This window comes from Ixodes scapularis, unplaced genomic scaffold (genome assembly GCF_016920785.2).
Source record: "Ixodes scapularis isolate PalLabHiFi unplaced genomic scaffold, ASM1692078v2 PGA_scaffold8__174_contigs__length_109621045, whole genome shotgun sequence".
In the NCBI taxonomy this organism is placed as follows: Eukaryota; Metazoa; Arthropoda; class Arachnida; order Ixodida; family Ixodidae; genus Ixodes; species Ixodes scapularis.
The window spans coordinates 45,889,796-45,909,286 of record NW_024609883.1 but is presented as its reverse complement, the minus strand read 5'-3'; the positions used below and the strand labels follow the sequence as shown (position 1 = coordinate 45,909,286).

The 19,491-nt window shown below is 46.8% G+C and overlaps 1 protein-coding gene across 1 annotated transcript; it reads left to right on the top strand.

The window, feature by feature from the left end:
• Positions 1 to 1,708: 1,708 nt before the first annotated feature.
• On the top strand, positions 1,709 to 19,266 carry LOC115314819 (thiopurine S-methyltransferase-like). The gene is made up of 8 exons (XM_040207437.1): positions 1,709 to 1,809; positions 2,010 to 2,102; positions 8,650 to 8,779; positions 11,810 to 11,862; positions 16,272 to 16,346; positions 16,513 to 16,598; positions 17,968 to 18,012; positions 19,166 to 19,266. Exons 1-8 carry the CDS (start codon positions 1,709 to 1,711, stop codon positions 19,264 to 19,266), a joined length of 684 nt encoding a protein of 227 aa, XP_040063371.1.
• The last annotated feature ends 225 nt before the right edge of the window (positions 19,267 to 19,491 follow it).

Genomic DNA, 19,491 nt, shown 5'->3' with positions numbered 1-19,491 from the left:
GTTAATTTATGTAGACTAAACGCCTAGACCCTAACAAACTACATTAAACTGCTCATATAAACCTTCGTTCTGGAAGCGCAATCACGACCGCCCTACCATCTTCGTCTTGATTTTTTCGAGGAGGCACGGTGATGGCCTGTACACGACCTGTACAGGAAGGAATACGGTAGGTCGTGGGCCTTTCATTACCCAGCTCGATTCAGGCGGTCAAGTTCTGGCAAAGTAATTGTAGCCCATCATAGCCAAGTCTAGCCAAGCTCCGCCCATACCCACACCGTTCCCTACTCAGATAGCTGCACTGCCAGAACTAGCCGGTATTTGAGGCTTTAAGCCACTAGACGGCGTCGTCGGCACCGTAATTCTCAAGATGGCGGCGCCCTTAAAGAAAGGTATATACACTGGAGTCCATAGCTGTATGCTACAGCTGAGCGCTTGCTGATGGCGAGCTTCCCCAGTATTTTTGCTTCCTGCAATCCACACCATCAAGATTAACGGCCTTCGCAACCTATTAATCTGGGCTCGTTGTGAGTGTGCGCTTTAAACAGCCCCTTCAGCTATGGCGTCAAGTGAATACTCCCTGTGGTACACCAGACGCCTAATATAACCAAAATCAACGCTACTAAAACACTCAGTTGGGAAACTCACCCTCGAAACCTTGAATGCTGGCGTCCACTGAGACCAAACTAAATACAATACCTGCGCCACATCTTAGCGACGAGTCAAAACATAAAGGTTGCTTTACCTATACCTACTGCGAGATGGCCCTGCGAGATGGCGCCACCGACCCTTGCGCGACTCGACCTGAACCAATATGTGCAGTCGTGTACTTCCCGCAGTGGCCACTGCGGGAGTATGGCGGCGTCCTGATCGCGTTTAGTTTGGTTCTCGAGTACAGATCGGAGCCACTTTTTCAAAGCAGGCTCCCATGGCAGCTTCCCAACTGAGCATTCAAGTAATTACGTTGACCAAAACCAGATAGTGTCAAGGTTAATGTGTGACAAAAAAGAAACGTGGTCTTGTTTTCCCGCGCAAAGTAAGTGTTTGACATTTGTCAAGAATCCATCATTCTGAGAATTCTAGGTTTGAAAGGGTCTCTGTGTGAAGTTGCATGGGCGAGGCACAAGAGATTGCGAACTTTTCTTTGAAGAGCGAAGCTAGGTCCTGTTTTATCCTTTTTGCTTTTCTAAACTAAATTGAATTCCCAAGGCATCGCTAACCTGGGGAAAGACCCCAGGTTAGCGGTTGTACCGCACTGGCTAAATTGCTCATCTACAGCTGAGACACCAGACGCCCACTGAGGCAGACTAACTTCCGGCTGTATAAACATACACACAACAATTTGCTTGCTGTTGCTCCTCCTCCCCTCAAGAATTGCACCTTTCGTTTCCACAAGTTTCCTACCCAGTATTCATCGAACCAAGTCTCCAAAAGTAAGATGCATGCATGGTTTACAAAAAGTTATTGATTTATTTTGTACTCCGGTGATTCTAGTCCAATAATGGACATTGCAACAGGACTATTCTAAAACTGGCGGAAAGAAATGCCGCCTTGAAAATCTGAAGTAATCAGAAACTTACCGGTCAATTGTTCACATAAAAGGCAATGTTTTTTCTCTCGAGTAATGAAATAATCTACATGAATAGCTTTTCACCAATTATAACTCGAGCGTGTGTTTTTACTTTGCAGTTTTTCACCATTGAAAGCCAGCATGGTGGGAACGGAAGGAACGACCGACGTGCCTCAGTCCGAGTACTGGATCACGCGCTGGAACAACGGGAACACGCCGTGGCAACTGGACAGAGTCTATACGTAAGAGCACAGAAAATAAGACGACTTCGTTGGAACAGTGTAGCAATCCAATGATTCTTAAAACGGTCATGAAACTACCAGTTAAAGTACTCTCAAAGGGCCATGAAGCCGTACTTGTTTGCTTGCTGGCATGCAAACATGCTTGCACGCGTATCTTCGAAAACAGCATCGTAGCATTTGTCGTATGTACGTTTACGCAGGCTGCTAGAAAAGAACCAGGACGTCATTCTGGCGGGAAAACAAGATGCCCAGGTCTACCTCCCGATGTGTGGAAAGGCGCCCGATTTGGAATGGTGGGGGCGGTTATCTTCTCATTTTCTGCCGCAGTCGAAGTCTAAGTCGTTGACTCAGAGAAATAACCACATAGCGCGGGCACACCAGCAAAGCAAGAAAAACGCTCCCGCGCCTCTTTAGGCCGCAGTCATATGGCTAAACATCAGAGAAAAGGCACGATATTAGCTGCAGGCATGATGAGATAATTATCAGTAGGCAAGCCTCAAGCATAGTTCGAAGAACGTTTGCCTCGTGCGTATGTATGCTTCGAACATGTGTAAAGACAGCTTATGTATGACTAATAGGACGTCTTAGGAGGAAGAACCACGCCTCAAGTAATGTCCACGCCCTAATCTTTATAGAATGTATAAACCGAGGTCACACTGCTTATACATCACATAAAAGACAGTCTGCATGCAGATTTGAACGCGAGTCGCGCACACCAGCTCGGAGCACGTGGAGCGAAAGCTCGCGCTGCAGAACCCAGGGATCCTGGGTTCGAGCCCCACCCTTGCCCGTTTCGATCTGGATGAGCATCGTACCGGCGTGCGGTCGTGTATCACTGCTGCGTGGTGCACGTTAAAGACCCCAGGCTAGCGGTTGTACCGCACTGGCTAAATTTCTCATCTACAGCTGGGAGACTCGTCGCCCCTGTGAGGCAGGCCAAGTTCTAGGCTGTATAAACAGACACACAACCTTTTTTTTTTGAACGCGAGTCTCCGCGATATCCGTGCTTCGAATGCCGCATAGCAGTGAGTCCGATGATACACTTAGCACGCGGCAATCGAACCAAGAATATGGCGGTGACTCTTGTTGGCAGACTGTCTTTTGTAGGATGTATGGGCAGTGTGACCCCGACTTTAGGGTTTCATTCGGCTCCCACGGACATAAGCATTTGCAAGCAGCCGCGCTTCAAAAACTATATAGTGTGCGGGCATCTGTGGTGTGGATAAAAATACTTGGTTTGGGCGACAGTCTGGTAACTGTGTACACGCTTTAGCAAGACTACTAGTACACTGTGGTAAGGCTTGATTATCGTAAACGTTACTAGATTACCCCCCCCCCCCCCCCCATTTCTATCGCCACGGCTTGCCTCCCTTTGTTCGACGCTCCACCGTTTCAAGGGGACTACACTCTTAGAAAAAAGGGTATCAATAGTCCTCCCTAAGGGGAGGAACGTTCTTGTACCCTGTGTTTCTTTACAAAGGGAGAAACTTTCGTACCTAAAGCAGGGGAGCAAAGTTCCTCCGTCACCTGCATCTCAATATGGCGGCCCCGAATGAGCAAATCTAGCTCAAAAGGCTTAACGAGGACACTGCGTCTCTTGTACGGGACCAAAGGAGCAGCAAATAAAAGCGTAACACGAGCTTTCCGCGAACTGTGTTTATTTCCGAAGCCAGATTCCCCCCGTAGGTACAGAAACCTGCGTTTTAAAAGCAGTTACTCAGTCTTTTCGTCGTCAGCACTGCGATGTTAAACGAAGACAACCGATAACCAGTTACTTCGCGCACTTTACGTCTTATCTATGCTATTCCTCGAGTCCGAATTCCTTTGTCAACCGCACATCAGCGCACATCACGCAAGAATGGCAACCCAATCTGGCGAAACCAAAAGCCGCTCTCAAAAGAACGAACTCGAAGCCGCTGGTTATCGCGTAGCGTGAAAGAAGGTTAAATCACTTGCCACCAGATGGCAGTGTAAAGCAGATTAAATCCAAGTAGCTAGGCTAGGTGGCGCTAGGCAACGCCCAATTCATGTTCTACAAAAAAATATTTTTATTTCCTCGCGTCACCATTGCGCTTCGCGATTTTCGGGAGCCTTTATTATACACACATGTAGACACATTACGCATGCTACAAGCATCAGCTGAACATACATTGAGCGCATACACATACTTGCACATACAAGCATCAACACAACAGCACACCAACGTTACTAGAACCCCTCAGTTGGGAAACTGCCATAGAGCCTGCTTTGAACGAGTGGCTCCGATCCGTACTCGAGAACCGAGCTAATGGCGATCGCAACGCCGCTATTTCTCCCGCAGCGTTAATTCCGGGAACTACACTACTGCACGTCGAGTCGGGCAAGGGCCGGTGGCGCCATCTTGCTGGGGCATCTCACAGTAGCTATGTAAAGGAACTTTCATGTTTCAACTCGTCGCTAAAGGGTGGCGCTGTTATCGTATTTAGCTCGGTCTCGGTGGACGCCAGCGGCCCAGGTTTCGAGGGCGAGTTTCCCAACTGAGGGTTTTAGTAACGTTGAGCACACTAACCCGATCACTGCACCCGAGCTGTGCGTTTCCATCTTTTATACTGGTCGTTTTGAACGTACGGAATTTCTCGGTCACTGCCTAAGCAATAAAAACTATTCCCAGCGTGTTGATTTTTTGCCAGCAATGTCATACCACTGAGAGTATTTTATCTCTTATAAAAAGTAAACGCTCGATCATGCCGTAATTATTTGAAAGCCAATAAATCAAACCGCTCTAATGCGGTTTCAAGCCATGTGTTTGCTTCCCCGCTCGGCACGTCGTAGCCAGTATTTCTATTGTGCTGTTTGCTTTTCTATTTGTGCTGTTCGCGCACGGCTGCAATTGTCGTCTTGAATTAATCTCTGTAGAACGGATATTCACTCAGCTTGAAGTGATGCTTCATGGGCAGAGAAATCGCTTTTCGATCAACTTCAATGCAGTCAAAGACGCGACTTGCGGCAGGTGTTAAGTGTACGGAGCTACGCCGCGGCGAGCTCGAAAACATCTAGCGCTCATCCCAACGCGCCACTTGGAGGGCAGTTTCTCCAGGAAACGTAGTATATTTAATTAACAACATGAAGGATAGCTTCCTTTTATTTTACTTACCAATTTTCCTTAATGCTAAAATTCCAAGCTCTAAATATACGTACTTTCCGTCATATTTTCGTACTATTCCGTCCTTTCCCCAGAGCGCAATTGCTCTCGGGGAGGAGACAACCTACAGTTATATTGGCCCCTGTACGATAGGAGCTAATTACGGTTCAGACCAGCGTTCCAACATGACTATCCGCACGTCGATCGACTGCACCCAATCCCTCAAGTGGTCTTAAACTCTTTAATGTAAAGCGGAATGTCAACCTGCGACACCCCGCCCCCTCCGATCACGGCCCCACCAGCGGCATCAATGCCCGACAGTTTACGTCATCTCATCTTATTGTTACACCACTGACAAGCGAACACACGGTCTCATCGGCGATCATTCCAGTCTTCTGTTCACAACGCACAGCACTGCCATCGCGACGTTGCTGCAATGTTGCTGACACTGTAGAAATACAGAACCACTTTGACTGCCGGTTGGCACTCGGCATCGGAAAACAGAACCGAACTCAACACAGAAGGCACCCAGGCACCGGGTAGCGAGACCTGCCTGTCTTGGACGCAGTTTCTGCGATTTCCATAACGTCGAAAACGTCGACACAGTTCTGCGGGGTTCCGCGTGGGTCCCGCGATCCGGAGACGGCCATCTTACCCAGTGTACGTAGCGCTTCTGGCACTGCCTCGGAACTTCGCTGTTTCTAGCGGCTTCGTTTGCTCGTTTGATCAAATTAGTGGTAAAAACGTGAATGCAACCGAAATATTGTGCACGTTTCGACTGGGAGACGGAATGACTAGCGGCCTTCGCTGTCGCTGAAGCTCAATAAACTCAACAACATTTATTAGACAACGTGCGCGACGTGCATGAAAAACGAACCGAAAGATGAGTCGGGAGGGCGAAAGCTTTCTCCCGTCTGTCTAAGGAAGGAGAAAAACATCTCGTTCCTTCCTTCATCTCGTGTCCGCTTGGGGGTCGCGTCAGTAGAAGGGAGAAAAATGCGCCGTTGCTACCTTTTTCCTCCCTTTTTTCTTAGAGTGTATTTCTATGGTAACTGAATGTACTTTATGAATACGTATGTCTCAAAACACAGCTGCCTAGATGGCGTTTCACCATACCCTATAGAACACACAGTTTTGAAGTGAAAATCTAGATGGCGGTTCGAAGAACGGGACACGGACAAGGAGGTCATATTTAGGACTTAAGTTTTAATATAACCTCCTTAGACACGGATTGGAGCGAGTAAAGGGGTACCCTTACCCCCCCCCCCCCCCCTTTTTTCCCCCGAAGTTTCGCAACTGAGGTAATCTAGTAATGTTGATTAACGTAGAAGTTTGGGCTAGTTGGTAGGCTTACATATATACTTAAAACACTTTCAGACGATCTACACACGCAAGAAACAATATGGTGGCGTCCAGAGGCCGTACTTGCAAACATCTGTAAACCAATTTATGTTTACAAACAAACCGGAGCGCCCCTAGCGGACGCCACCGACGCCGCGCATGCGCGATGGGGGTGAGAGCAAGAAGGCCGCCATCGCCTATAAACAAACCATTGAAATACGATGTTGTCGGCGTCGGTGTGAGTCCCCCTGCCCTTTTTCGCGTTCGAATTGTTGATTCTACGTCTTGCTCGCAATGCCTGGCTACTTGAGCGGCCTCAGCGAAATTACTGAGGCTCGTTACACCGCAAAACTTCCCGTGAATAATGTGACATGTGGCGATTCATTGCGCGTGGACGCCGCAGAATGTACGCTAAAGCCTGCAGATACACAGGGTGAGGTTCTGCTCGATATTTTCAGTCATGACGTCGCTCGGGCTGCAAAAGCCTGAACCGTAGCTGAGATGTGGACGTCGATACTGAAAATCGCAAGTACAATCGCACCGAGTGAATCAGGCATAACAAGTCGGTGATGGCCACTGGTAACAATTATCAACATATCCTCATATCTATTGTTTACACCGAGCCTACTTACCCGAAGCAACCTTCAATCTTAAACGTCTTTTGAGGTCTGCACTTCTTATCGCAAATACCGGGTTAACGTTTGGTCTATGGGCCCTTGTCGTCTAGAAAAGCAGACGACAAGCAGAAACGTTTGAGAGAGCAGACGACAGCTCGAACGATGAGGCGGCCGTTTTAACGTGATGACGCATTGAACGTAGTCCGCAGGTGGTCCGTGAAACTTGACGGTGTTCCCGCGTTCATGCTGGAACAAAACAAATAAATCTGACGGCCACATGTATCCGTGAATTCAATCCAACGTGCTTTCCGCCCGAGCAATCGTGGTCCGACGGCGTCTCTTTTTCCTTTTTACCGGCCCTTTTTACGTTCTCGGACGAACCGAGCAGGCAGAATACGCATGAAAACTGACCTTCAAACCTTTCCCGACTCTTTTGGTAAAGGCTCAGTCGCGGCGTTTTGGCGAGAAGGCAGGCTTTTGTCCGGTATCTTCCAAAGTAACACAGGAATGCACGTGCCCCATGGCCGCTTCCGCCCACAGCCCCAGGCCGGAAGTGCGCCCGACGCGCCACCACCGCGCCGTGACGTAACAGAGTAACAGAGATGAGTTGAAGGTATATACCTCATCATGGACAAGATGTGCGCCTTTGTGCCCCAAACGACATCAATAGCGGATTAGCGCAGCACCGCCTACCTTTCGTCAGCATCGCAGCCAGCACGTCTTGCAATGCCTCACAACGAGCGCGATGATGGCAGACGCGTCCAAGAAGGACGCGTCTGCCGCTTTGCGGTGCCTCTTGTCGAGTCTCAGCATGTTTTCCGCTCGGGGCGGGGTCAGGGATGGACTAACGATGTCGTAACGCGCAAACCTTATCTTCGGTATTGCTGGGACACAAGACTCACATATGGGAGGCAAAATGCAGGACGCCTTATATGCCAAACATGTCGAGGTACACTATAAGCATTAGGCAATGCTTTTTTTTTAACGTTTTTAGTTAGTTGTTCGGCATTTCGTGAAGCCCAGATAAAAGCGCGGATGGAGGCTCGACACTGATTGGTTGACGGGAGAAAGAGGATGATTGAGGTGCTCCACGCTGATTGGTTGCGGGGAGGTCATGCGATCGGAGGGGTATGCGAGGAGCAGTAAGGTAGGCGAGAAAAAGCTCTGCGACTGGGTAAAGGGAGGCAATCCGATCAGAGGGGTAGGCGAGGAGGAGCTTGACTACCAGTGCGCACTGAGGAAGGGATGTTCGCGAGTCTGCAAGGCTCTGGAAGACCGCCAGGTTTATCAACCCAATTACCGGTTGTGTCGCTTCATTCCAGGAGCAACCGTCAGGTGTACTACGGATGGTACTCCGGATGTACCATCTGTACATCAGGCGCAACGTAGTCGTCCGGCGTCTTGAAACTCAGAGTATTGCTAGACGTTTCTGATGCTGAACTTTTCACGTATTCAACAGAATTGCCTGGATATTTGTCATAAATATTCTTATCTTGGGGCTAAGATAAAAGAAGGCGCTGATGAATGCTTCTCTATTTTCATAACTTAAATAGATTGTTGCGCAGTGTCAAAAAAAAATTTTTTTTTGCTAAGATATAATAATAATTTATTATTGTTTTATTATTATTATATCGGCACAATACCTGATATTATTTGCACTAAACCAAAAATGCTGCCCTAATACTAACTTGGTTCATGTGGGATGTGCACTATTTCACTGTGACTGTAATTTGATTGTAATATATGAATCGTCGTGACCAGGTTCTACAACAAGGGACATCGCGTCGTCGGCGTGGAGTTCCTTGAAGCGGTTGCCCGGGACTTTTTCGTCGAAAACAACCTCCCTTTCGACGAAGCGGTGTGTCCCGTTCTCAAGTGCAAGATTTTTCAGGTAGAGTTTTTAACCACCTGGACAATTCAATAACGCAGTACCTTCCCAGGCACACCAGCCATGATCAAATATTTTTTTTTCGTACGGTTATATCGGTAGTTGAATGACCTATAGAAAAGGACGGCGGATTACGCCGCCTATCTACTGTCTAATTTTGATCATAAGTGTATGTGTATATCTTGCACGACGAGCAAATGTTCTAAAATGCGTCTTTGGCGCACCGGAACGCAGAGGGGTACGACAATCTAAAGGTAGCATAAAGAAGGCGTAGGGAACACGCTAAACCATTTTAATATAGCAAAGACGAGTGCGCGACCTCGCACAGGCACCGAAGGTATTGGCGTTAGGAAAGTAAGTCATTATGAGAATGATTATTACGGTAATGACAATGATCACCAGGTCTATTTTAAGGAGGTGCTCTCATAGAATTATGAATAACAGCAGACGACGCAACTGTCATCTCTAATTAGCTAGCGTGCGCGTTTTCCGGCAACAGCCATATATGTTTTGTTCTGTAAAGTCCGGATTCTTAAAAAAAAAATACTTGTAATATTGTTACGGGCTTACTTAACAAGACATTTCCGTCTGAAACGACAACCAAATATAGGAAGTCTCGCTGCAGCTACTTTGCCTGTCCTTTTGAATTCTTTCGAAACATATGTCGGTCTTTGCCGCAAGATGGAAGTAACGCTCGTACATTCGCAAAACGCTTGTCGTAGAAGATTCATTGCTTCTCTGCCTTTTTTTTTTTTTTTTTTTGTTCGGTGTTGTTCAAGGAAAAGGCCTCCTGTACGAGGCAAGTCGCTACTCGGCGTTGGGATGGGAAAAACCGAGGATCGTTGACAGAGTTAGTGTAGAAATTTATCGTTGGGCTCGAATTATTAGAGAGTATTAGAATAAGTATGCAACGCAGTGCGACGCCGCAAGCTTGTTGGATCCAAAGTTCCTTTATTCTAAAACTCTAAATTGTTGCGGTGCGAAGTCTAGGGCGATTGCATTCAAACGAATACAGTTGATTCGGCTTCTTGTTTAGGATACCTCTTCACAGACGGTTCTCCAGGTCCGTCTTCCGCAAACACTTTTCAAAAGCTTTGCAGTCTCTGTCTGCAGTTCCGCGTGGTGCCCCGGGAAGAACTTCGACCGTCGACTGGCAATGAACACTAGCTGCATACCAATAGACCGTTCTCACCAGCCAGTCTAAATACGCCACCGCTGCCGCCATGCATCGAGGGAGCTTTAGTTTTCCTGCGCGTGCGACAACCTCACTGGAGCTCTGCGCGTGTGGAGCACGAGACCGCACAAGCCCTCTCGTGCTATGCCGTTTGCCACCGATGAACTAAAGTTATGGCGGCGTCACGCATGCGTCGAACGCTTGGTGAGATCGGTCTGTTGTAATGGTTCTTCTGCTCGTCTGCATATACCATAGAGTTATTATAATGTACGCTAGAGGTTCGAATTGCGCTAGTGTGCTGCTGCAAATTGAAGCAGACAGCAACCAGTCTGAAATTGACTTCCGGTAATGCATTTCTATGGAAAAAAGCCAGTGCATTTTCTCGCTGCGCTCGATTACAAGAGCAAATATCACGAATATTTCGTACTTACTAGGCGCATTGGAACGTTTCTCAGTCACGCAGACGAAATAATTGGTCAGCTACGGCGTTTTTATTTGAAGGTCGTGGCATAAAAAACGGTGCTAAAACCGCTTCGTGCATGTATTTGTGTGTGTGCACTGTCGGACACTGTTAGCGCGAACATGGCGTGGGCGCTTTCCGCCATGGGGGATATACGTGTCAAACGACCGAAGGACATGCGCAAAACCGAGACGGCAAAAACTACGCAATAACACTGGATAAGTAACTCCTTGTGCATGGAGGCGATCAAAATAAATTGAAATCCACATAATATAGTCCGATTTGCAATAAATAAGTACTCCTTTATTCTTTCTGCTCACGAATATGTGCGAAGATGCATGTTCTAGGTTCCAATCATCAACCGCACCCTCCAAATCTCTACAAATAGGGAGAAGTCAGAGAACAGGTGTCCGATAAAAACTGCCTGACATAGGAAATAATAAAAAGACACACCTTTCGTAGCCCATGTACTTTATTTTTTTTACATTCGAATGTTCTTTGACCGATCGTAATGCACGACGGAGTCATATTCATAGAGTGACAGGACGGGCATATTAGCAATACATAAGGGACACCGGAATGCTAGCGAACCTTGAACACACTCTACATTCCTTTCGATCGTTATTTTGCTCAGAATCGTCGCTCGTTTTTACATACCTGCCATGGAACAGAGGTTTGGGCCTGAAATATAGCGAAGCGTAACATCGTTGAGTAGTAAAGAAAAATGCTGTAATTAATGCAATTACAGTTTTATAATATTAATAAAGGTACATACTATCCGCTACAACCGAAATAATAAAAGTTATTCCTGTTATTTTCTGGCGAAGAGACAAAATGCACGCGCGTTTTCCCATAGGAATACACAGGAGCACCGCAAAAGTAGACTGGTTGCTGTCTGCTTCAATTTGCCTCCCGGAAGTCGCATAGACACTAGCGCCAGTTGAACCTTTAGCGTACATTATAATAACTCTATGGCATATTCCGAGCAGGAAAGAGACACTTGTCCAATCTCTTCCCGCGCCCCGCGCTATTGACAGCTGGTATCTTTGATTATTTGGAAGTTTCTAAAGCGTGGATCAGGTGTTTGCGCAACCTGACCTTAAGCGGTCAAGTAAGCGCGCTTCACGTTTGGAAGCCATTCGCGAAATTCAAGTGGTGGGCTACCATTTGCACTACTGAGTGAAAGTGGCATTGTCGGCAATATGCGTGGATGAAGGGACGTGCTTCATAGAACCGCAGAAGGCAGATTGTCGGAGAGTCCGTGTGCCTTGTTTGCAAGGGGATCAGACCTCTCGTTGCCTGAAACTCTAAGCCTGTAACTTCTGGAAGGCTATTTGGCAAACCATGTTAACATGGTTTGCCAAATTTACGTCTTGTCACATTCTCGATTTCTTCGCAGACCCCCGATACGAGACTGCGAATATTCGTCTGCAACGTCTTTGACTTCAACAAGTAAGTATACTACTCTTGTACACAATGCTCAATGAGTGCAAAAATACCAATTTGTACTATTGTAAAAATTGGGCAGACAGGCGCGGAGGGGCCAGTCAAAACGAACAATTGGAGGGCAACACGGTTAACGATACTGGATTAAAGTAAGTTGAAAAGCTTCCTAGAATGAATTCTAGAACGCCTGGTGTGGTGACGTGTCCGCTCGGTGGCGATTGCCACGCTATCAGCCCGCCCTAAGACAGAAGAGCCGGAATTCAATTTAGCGATGGATACACATTGCCTGCGGTGGAAAATGAATCTATGGCAATTTTTTGTTTTTTTATGGCAAACATAAAGTTTGCGCCAAAGGATCAGTCATTTGAAAAAGGTCCTTCCCCGTTCCCAATGGACGCTTTGTCGCTGGTGGAGCATAATGCTATCTGTCCGTGCCCGCCCGCGTGAAGGCGACAGAGGAGAACCGTTTTCGAATGCCGCTCTTCCTTGGAGCTTGCCAGCTGATAGATCCCAGAAAGTTGGACACGATCTCCCTCTAATTAAAACGAGCTAGGGCGTCGTCTGCTCCATTCCTAGGACCCTGCGCGTCGTTCGACGTTCGAACGGGACCCCATCGCGAAGAGCAAACGACGCTCTCGTTCACTCTGATTAGAGGGGGACAATGGGTATCGACAAGGGCAGCTAGCCTTTGCGTCTACCCACTATCCTTGCAGTCAGAGTTCGGTGTGCTGACGGTGTATTCCGGGTTACGAGCACCCGAGACCGCCAACTGCTGGCGTGTCGTGTGACGACATCGCAGTGACGTGTTGCTGCCTCCGCTAGCCGCATTCGTAGACGATTGTATTTCAACTCTCGGGGCCCTGAGAGGAGCCGAAACCTCTCCTAAATAACAAAGCCGCAATGATGAATGTTTGCGTCACTACAAGAAAGGCCTACGTATAAGTCAAAGATTGGACAGGAGAGTTGCCTAAACATTCGGCTGGTATTGTGTTCAGTCGGTCAGAACAACTGTTAAAGCCACACGATGACGCAGCTGCCGTGTCCGATTTGTGCCCTACCTGGGCCTTCTTTAGTGACGCTGCAATGCAGCATTACTCCAGACAGCTCGCCAGGGGAGGGCACAACTTGGCCTAAATTTTGCAATCCCAGGTGCATAACGTGGGCGTTAGTTGGTGGCAAAGTACCCTTTTTTTCTGGCGGTTTTACGACTTTTCTTTGGTTCGTCACATAATTGCGAAAGTGCCAAACACGCATACAAATGTAGGGAGGACGAGAGAGACGGGCATTGAACCGCTGGAATGCCGTCTCTCTCGTCCTCCTTACATTTGTATGCTTGGTTTGTTCAGCTGGCGTCTTCTAAATATGTGGAACCAACATGCTCAACTCTTTCCCGTGCCAAACACGAGCGACCAGAAATGCCACGCATCAACCATACAACACGCAGTTAATAATCATCTGATTACTTTTTAAAGTACTAACGATTACTTGTAACCGTTACTTATTTTCGCTCCCCTTTCTAATGGCACCCTTTGTTTTTACGAGTATCACGCAATCCTCGAGCCAATTCCCGGACAGAAGGACGGTTTACCAAAATTGGTGGATTAAGAATATGAGTAGCTTATAGTTAGGATTCCGTCTTTCCTGAGTTTTCCTCTCGTCAAAATCGGAGGGTGTTATTTGGAGTTCATTTTTTTTTTGCCGGAAATTCGGAGTTTACCGGGGCTTATTTTTCCTCGACTCTCAATTCTCCGAAATTCGGAGTTCAATTTCGCAGTGTTTTGTAATTAAAGAATAGAAATAAAAAGGTACCCGGGTGTTCAATAAAATAATAAAACGCGCTTGTAAAAATTAGTATTTCTTTAGCTGCATTTCGTCTTGGTGCCATTGCTGTTGGCAATACTAATTTGTACCACGACAAAAGTTGCACGCAAGTGATGTTTCGATAAACGTCGATACCTTAAAATTGACATACTTCTAGAAAGCTAGTATGTATTCCATCCTCTTCCATCAACCTATCCCGCGGCCGCGCCGGGCGGAGTGGTAAAGGATGTAATGGAGAACTATTCAACTGCCCCTCTTTCCCATTTTATGCATTCTCTATGGTTCATAGCTTTCATCGTTACAAAAACACAGTTTCTCCTAAAGCACGAATAGTATGGCCCAAAACTGGAAACCAAAACAGCGGTTTTTGTCGTGACCCGAAAGTACAATGACTGTCCTGAATGAACTTTGACGAGATAAGCGGTAACCCCTGTAGACAATAATCCGAGGTTTGAAGGAGAACTGTGGCGGCATTTTCCCGTGATGCGCTGATCAAACTTAATTAAATAAAATAATTTTTTTTTTGGGCGGGGGGGGGGGGGGGGGAAGAAGGGCAAGAAGGGGGCATTGGGACATCAAAATTTGGAGTTTATCGGATAAATTCGAATTGACCAAAATTGAACCGGCCTGTGTTTTTCGGAGTTTTTTTTCTTTCAAATTTATTCGAAAGCACGGAAAACTACTTACAATTTGCCGATTATATTACTGTAATGGACATGCAGTACGAAAGATCCACCTACAGAAAAATTAGTAGTTTTGAAAATCTGAAGTTGATCAAGAAAATAACCGTTACTTCGTCAATTAAAGGCCATATACTTTTATTCTCAAGTAATAAAGTAATCCGATTGGATACTTTTTAACCAAGGGTAATTGTAATCGATTAACTTTTTCGAGTAACTTGTATAAGACTTATTCTTTCCCCAACCGCGCTGAAAGTGTAATCTTAGTTTAGAGCAAATCCCAGCAGTTACTTTTGGTAATAATGCAAAAAAGGTACTTACACCTAGCAGGGTATCGCGATACATTATAAAAGTATTTCCCTACTGAAATACAAATACACTTTTCAAGTGTATCTTTATACAGAGGTACAGAAATTCGAAGGTTTTTGTGAGATGCCATCGCGATACCTTTGTATCGTGATGCTGCCTAGGTCTGGCCCAAGGTGGCCCGTGCAACCGGAAATAGACCTATGACTAAATTACCCAAACATCAAGGAGAGTGCAGGCATTAGTGTTTCACGCGCCGCACGTGCTGGCCTCAGCAGTAACAACCTTTCTAAACCAAATGCCTAAATAAGGACATTGAGGCACCCTACCTAAAACAAATTGAATCGTGCATGCACGCGCGTTCGCTAACGTTTTTTTTTTTTTATTTACTTCGAATCTTTTATACGGGGAGGGCGCGCGCGTGTGGCGTCTGGTAGAGTTCCTTCATACACACGCGCGCTTTTACTTGAGTGGTGACATCTCAGCCATTTTCACGCCCAATCGTTTTCTCTAGGCATTTTGAAGTGCGCGCCATGCGGTGTTACTCAGCTCGAGCCCGCAGCTTTGGTTAATGCACAGACGCCATTTTATCGCCCAAGTCACGCACCGAGTGCGCGAGAGTGTCACGCGCTGGCACATTCAGTGCAACAATGGATGTCTTTACCCTAAAACAGACAGACATGCAGGCACCCTAGCGTCTGGAACACCAATCCCTGAATTCTCCTTGATGCTTGGGTAATTTAGAAACAGGTCTATTAATCCTAATTCATGCATTTGCTCAGGAACTGAGGTTCAAAACAAGTCAGGTGACAGCCGAGCCGCCAAGACAGTGAAACCTGACTCTGGCACTTGTTTGGAAAATTATAGCCAAAATAGCCAGCTCTGGCCGAAGGATATGAAGTTTGTTACACATTTGGTCTTTGCGGCTTTGAAGATCCTAAATTGCCTGGCAAAACCAAGATTGGTCCCAAGGAATAGTACTACTGGGCCAGCTTGGTTAACCAGGTGTTGGCCTGGACCGCGACGCTTTCGAGGTGACTTGATCGACAGCCCATGTCACCTTTAGCATGAAGGGCGAGGGGCTTATTCGCAAGTCTTCTCTCTCTCCCCCTTTCACAAGTCTTCTCTCTAGGGCGAGGGAAAAAAGTATCACCTTCCGCATCGTGGACCGTGGGGTCGGCTATCCAAACCGGTCAATCTGAACACCAAAAGTTTCCACCCGCCACGGGAAGCCTCACTGACCTTGCGGCTTCCGCTATCCGCAACCTGGGATCCGGGATGGTCTGGAGTCTGAACCGGCCTGAAGAGTTTCGCCTCTGCGAGAGGCACGGAAAGGCGCTTCTTCGACATCGGCTTCTCTTTTATTGTTTTCGGGAAATAGCCATGAACGCCTTTATTGACGGCAGGGAGAGGGTGTGACTGGCTGTGTGCACCATGAACGTGCTACGCTTGGCCAAAGGGGGTTTCAGAATCCTCCACCATAGCCACGTCCGATAGTCTGCACCAGTGTCCAAGTATCGTATCGTAAGGAAGCTATCGTGACAAGGCTACAAATTTATTTAATATTGTTTGACGCGACCTTTACTTGATCTTTGTTTTATATTTCAGGTCGTGCGCCGGAGCAATGGACATTGTGTGGGATAGAGGAGCATTGAGCTCAATCGACGTGGAGCTCAGAGACAGGCAAGTCGGCAGTATTGAGCCAGCTAAAAATAAGTCGTTTACAGTATTACGGTAGATGGCATGGCCAGGTATAAAACGCTCCAATGAATGGCCCAATATAAATATAGCATATATGAATCGTTTGTTTCAAATTATTTTGGATATGTAATCTTACCTTATCACACAGATACGTCACATTGATGAAGTCATTGCTGTCACCAAACTTCTCCTACGCTTTGTGGACCATCGTCTACGATGACAGTACTTACGAGGGTGAGAGTCATATTATTCAACATTTCTTTCTCCACAGTGAACATTGAGTTTTTAAAACACTAGCATGTGCGGGTTGATCGATTGCATTTGACGTCACGCGGAGCGGGATATCACACTGCTATGTGACATCAAGATGTCACATAAAATTTAATAGAACTTCTTATAGTTTAGAAGCTCTACATGGTTAATATTTCAAAAATTTTCTATGCAAATTCTAGAGAAATTATCTTATGACGTAATGATGTCACGCGATTACTAGCTACTCACGCGACAATTATTTGTAGAGTAGCATACACATGAATCTGGCGCTTTGTGCGGTGCACCCAACGCCAATGTCTGGGTCCTCCACTTTGGGTCCTTCACGTAAAGCGCCGGATTTTGTCCCTCTCCGTGCTGACATTGGCGTTGGGTTTACCATGTAAAGCGCATGATTCGTAAGTGCAAGTTACATGAGTATACGTTAGGGTCCGATAAGATATCATTGTGATTTTACTGCGGCTTTACACAGGACTACCAATTTTGTGTCTTTTTTAAGAATTTTTAAATACTTAGGTTGCCTCCGTTATAGCGGAGTTATACAAAACCAAATAAAATTAAATTGTCAATTATATCTAAAAAAGAAGAAAAAAAGTCGATACTTGGGGCAGAAATAACTTCTTGTAAACAGTTGGAGCAGAAAAAAGCCTGGACAATCGTTGTTTAATTAGTATCATGGTTTTCTCAATAGAAACTGGGTTATTGAAACCCTTGAATGGCATATAGGGTGCGACATGCATGCGTGGTAGTGCACAATAAGTCAATTGTCTTTTTAAAGCGAAAGCATTAACGATCTCATGGAGCGGAGCCGGCGGCATGTGTAACCGCGAAAAAAATGTGAAAGAAATGCCCATCTATTCTCCCATTGGCTGAGCAAAACGGCGCCTAGATGGTCATTGGCGGCCGCTTCAAGAGAGCGCGTGCTCGGCCGCTGCTCGCGTGGCAAACTTTGCCGGAGGTGGGTGGGGGGCTGCGGCCGCTTTTGCTCCTCTCGGCGCCGAGGAACATAGTGGCGCCTGAGGCATCTATATTGTCGGCGGCCGCAGCATCGGCAGTAGCGAAATGTTGCCGTTCACGCTAGTACACCGCCGACGAACTAAGGGAGTGGACGAACAACATTCATGCTTTCGCATTCACAACTCATAAGGAGTGCTTAGGTGTCCTCAATTTTTTTTTGTTCTTTTTATTGAGTTTGTTGCAATGATTAAATTTATGTGAAAGTGCTTCGAAGAGTTGTCTTAATTTTATTTTATGGACTCGGACAATATAAACGTGTGTCGCATAAGCACTTCCTCGCGCTGAACCGCCGTCCCTTGCTTCTATTTCTTTTCAGGCTTTCCCAAAAATATGCCGGAGGCTGTTGTTCGGAAGCTGTTCGGTGTGTACCCTTTCATAGTTGCTCCCAACTATACTCGGTGGCGGGTGACTAACTAATGAAAGGCTCTGCCTCCAGCATGAGTCTTCTGCCTTTGAACGCTCTTGTCGCCCGTTTAGCCAAGGCCCGCCGAGAGAGGGCAACGAACCCGTGCTGAAGGCGGAGCATCAGCTCAATTCTTAGCCTTTCGCTGACTGTAAAATGGCCGTTCCACCGCTACGACGGCCCTCTCGTCTGGGTCTTCCTTGCATACGACGGCCCTCTCACACTGGACATGCTTCAAACGTGTTTTGAGGCGAGTCCGCAGATGATTCTGTCATCACGTCTGTGATGAACATCGTCTCTTTTTGTCTGGTGTACGAGCAGTGCGAGTGCAGCTGAATTCGGGCGAAATTCGTAATCGCAGTTTTTATTGGGTGAAGTTCTAGGGCCTTCTAAATGCTTTTCAAGGAATGGAGCGCTTTTTAACGCCGTTCGTTCGTGCATTTCCTCGCTAAATATAGCGGTAATTGATGTCACGTAACCCGATGTCACGCAACGTCATGGTATCGGGTGACACCTCGACTTGACACCGTGAGGTCGGGTCACCTGATCCGACGTCATGCGAAATTTTTTTCGCTAAATTTAGCGGGAAACTTGACATTCCGTCTCCGGGCATCGGGCCAATTTTCCTGCTAAAATAAATTGACGTCACGTGACCTGACGTCACGCGTAACTTTTCCGCTCTTCTTAGCGGAGAACTTGACGTCACTTGATGTCGTGGCGTTCCGTGACACCACTACCTGAAGATATCTTGAGGACAGGGCGCAGGCCTTATCTTCTAGATGGTATGTGGAGAGCAAGTCGTCTGCTTCTTGCGCAGGGGTTGTGATGACGTCAGAACGACGCCGACTTCTGATTGGCCTTGATTGGAAGGATAGTGGGTAGACCTCAATGCTAGATGCCTTGAGGCCTACCTAATATTTCTTTTTCATCAGACAACAAGAACTTGGCGTTCGACATCATCGCAGCCCTTGTGCAAAAGCAGACGCACTTGGGCTCCACATTGGCTCAAGCCGCGTACCAGAGCTCCAGCTCACTTTCATTGAAACAACAATTGAACAACAGCGGAGTAAGTTAATGACTCATTTCTCTTTTTTTCACGTTTCGTCAACAGCAGGTAAAGATATAAAGCTGCGTCTCATCGATTCAGAAGGTCCGAGTCCGCGTCCTTACACCGAAGCAGGCATCGTTCACCTCTGGCACTTGACGGAATGATGGCAAGACCTGACCTCGGCCGCATAGGCAGCGACAGTTTACACTACAACCGGATTGCCTTGAACCTCAAAACTGCTGCCTCACTCTATATATCACGCTCTGTTTAGTGCCACTAAAAAAGCTACGGTTTAGAGTAACGACACTTACTCATCTTGGGGCTTAAAATCATGGTTGCGACTTATCTTAAGTTTTATCTAAAATTACAATGAGCGCTTTTCCGTCCTT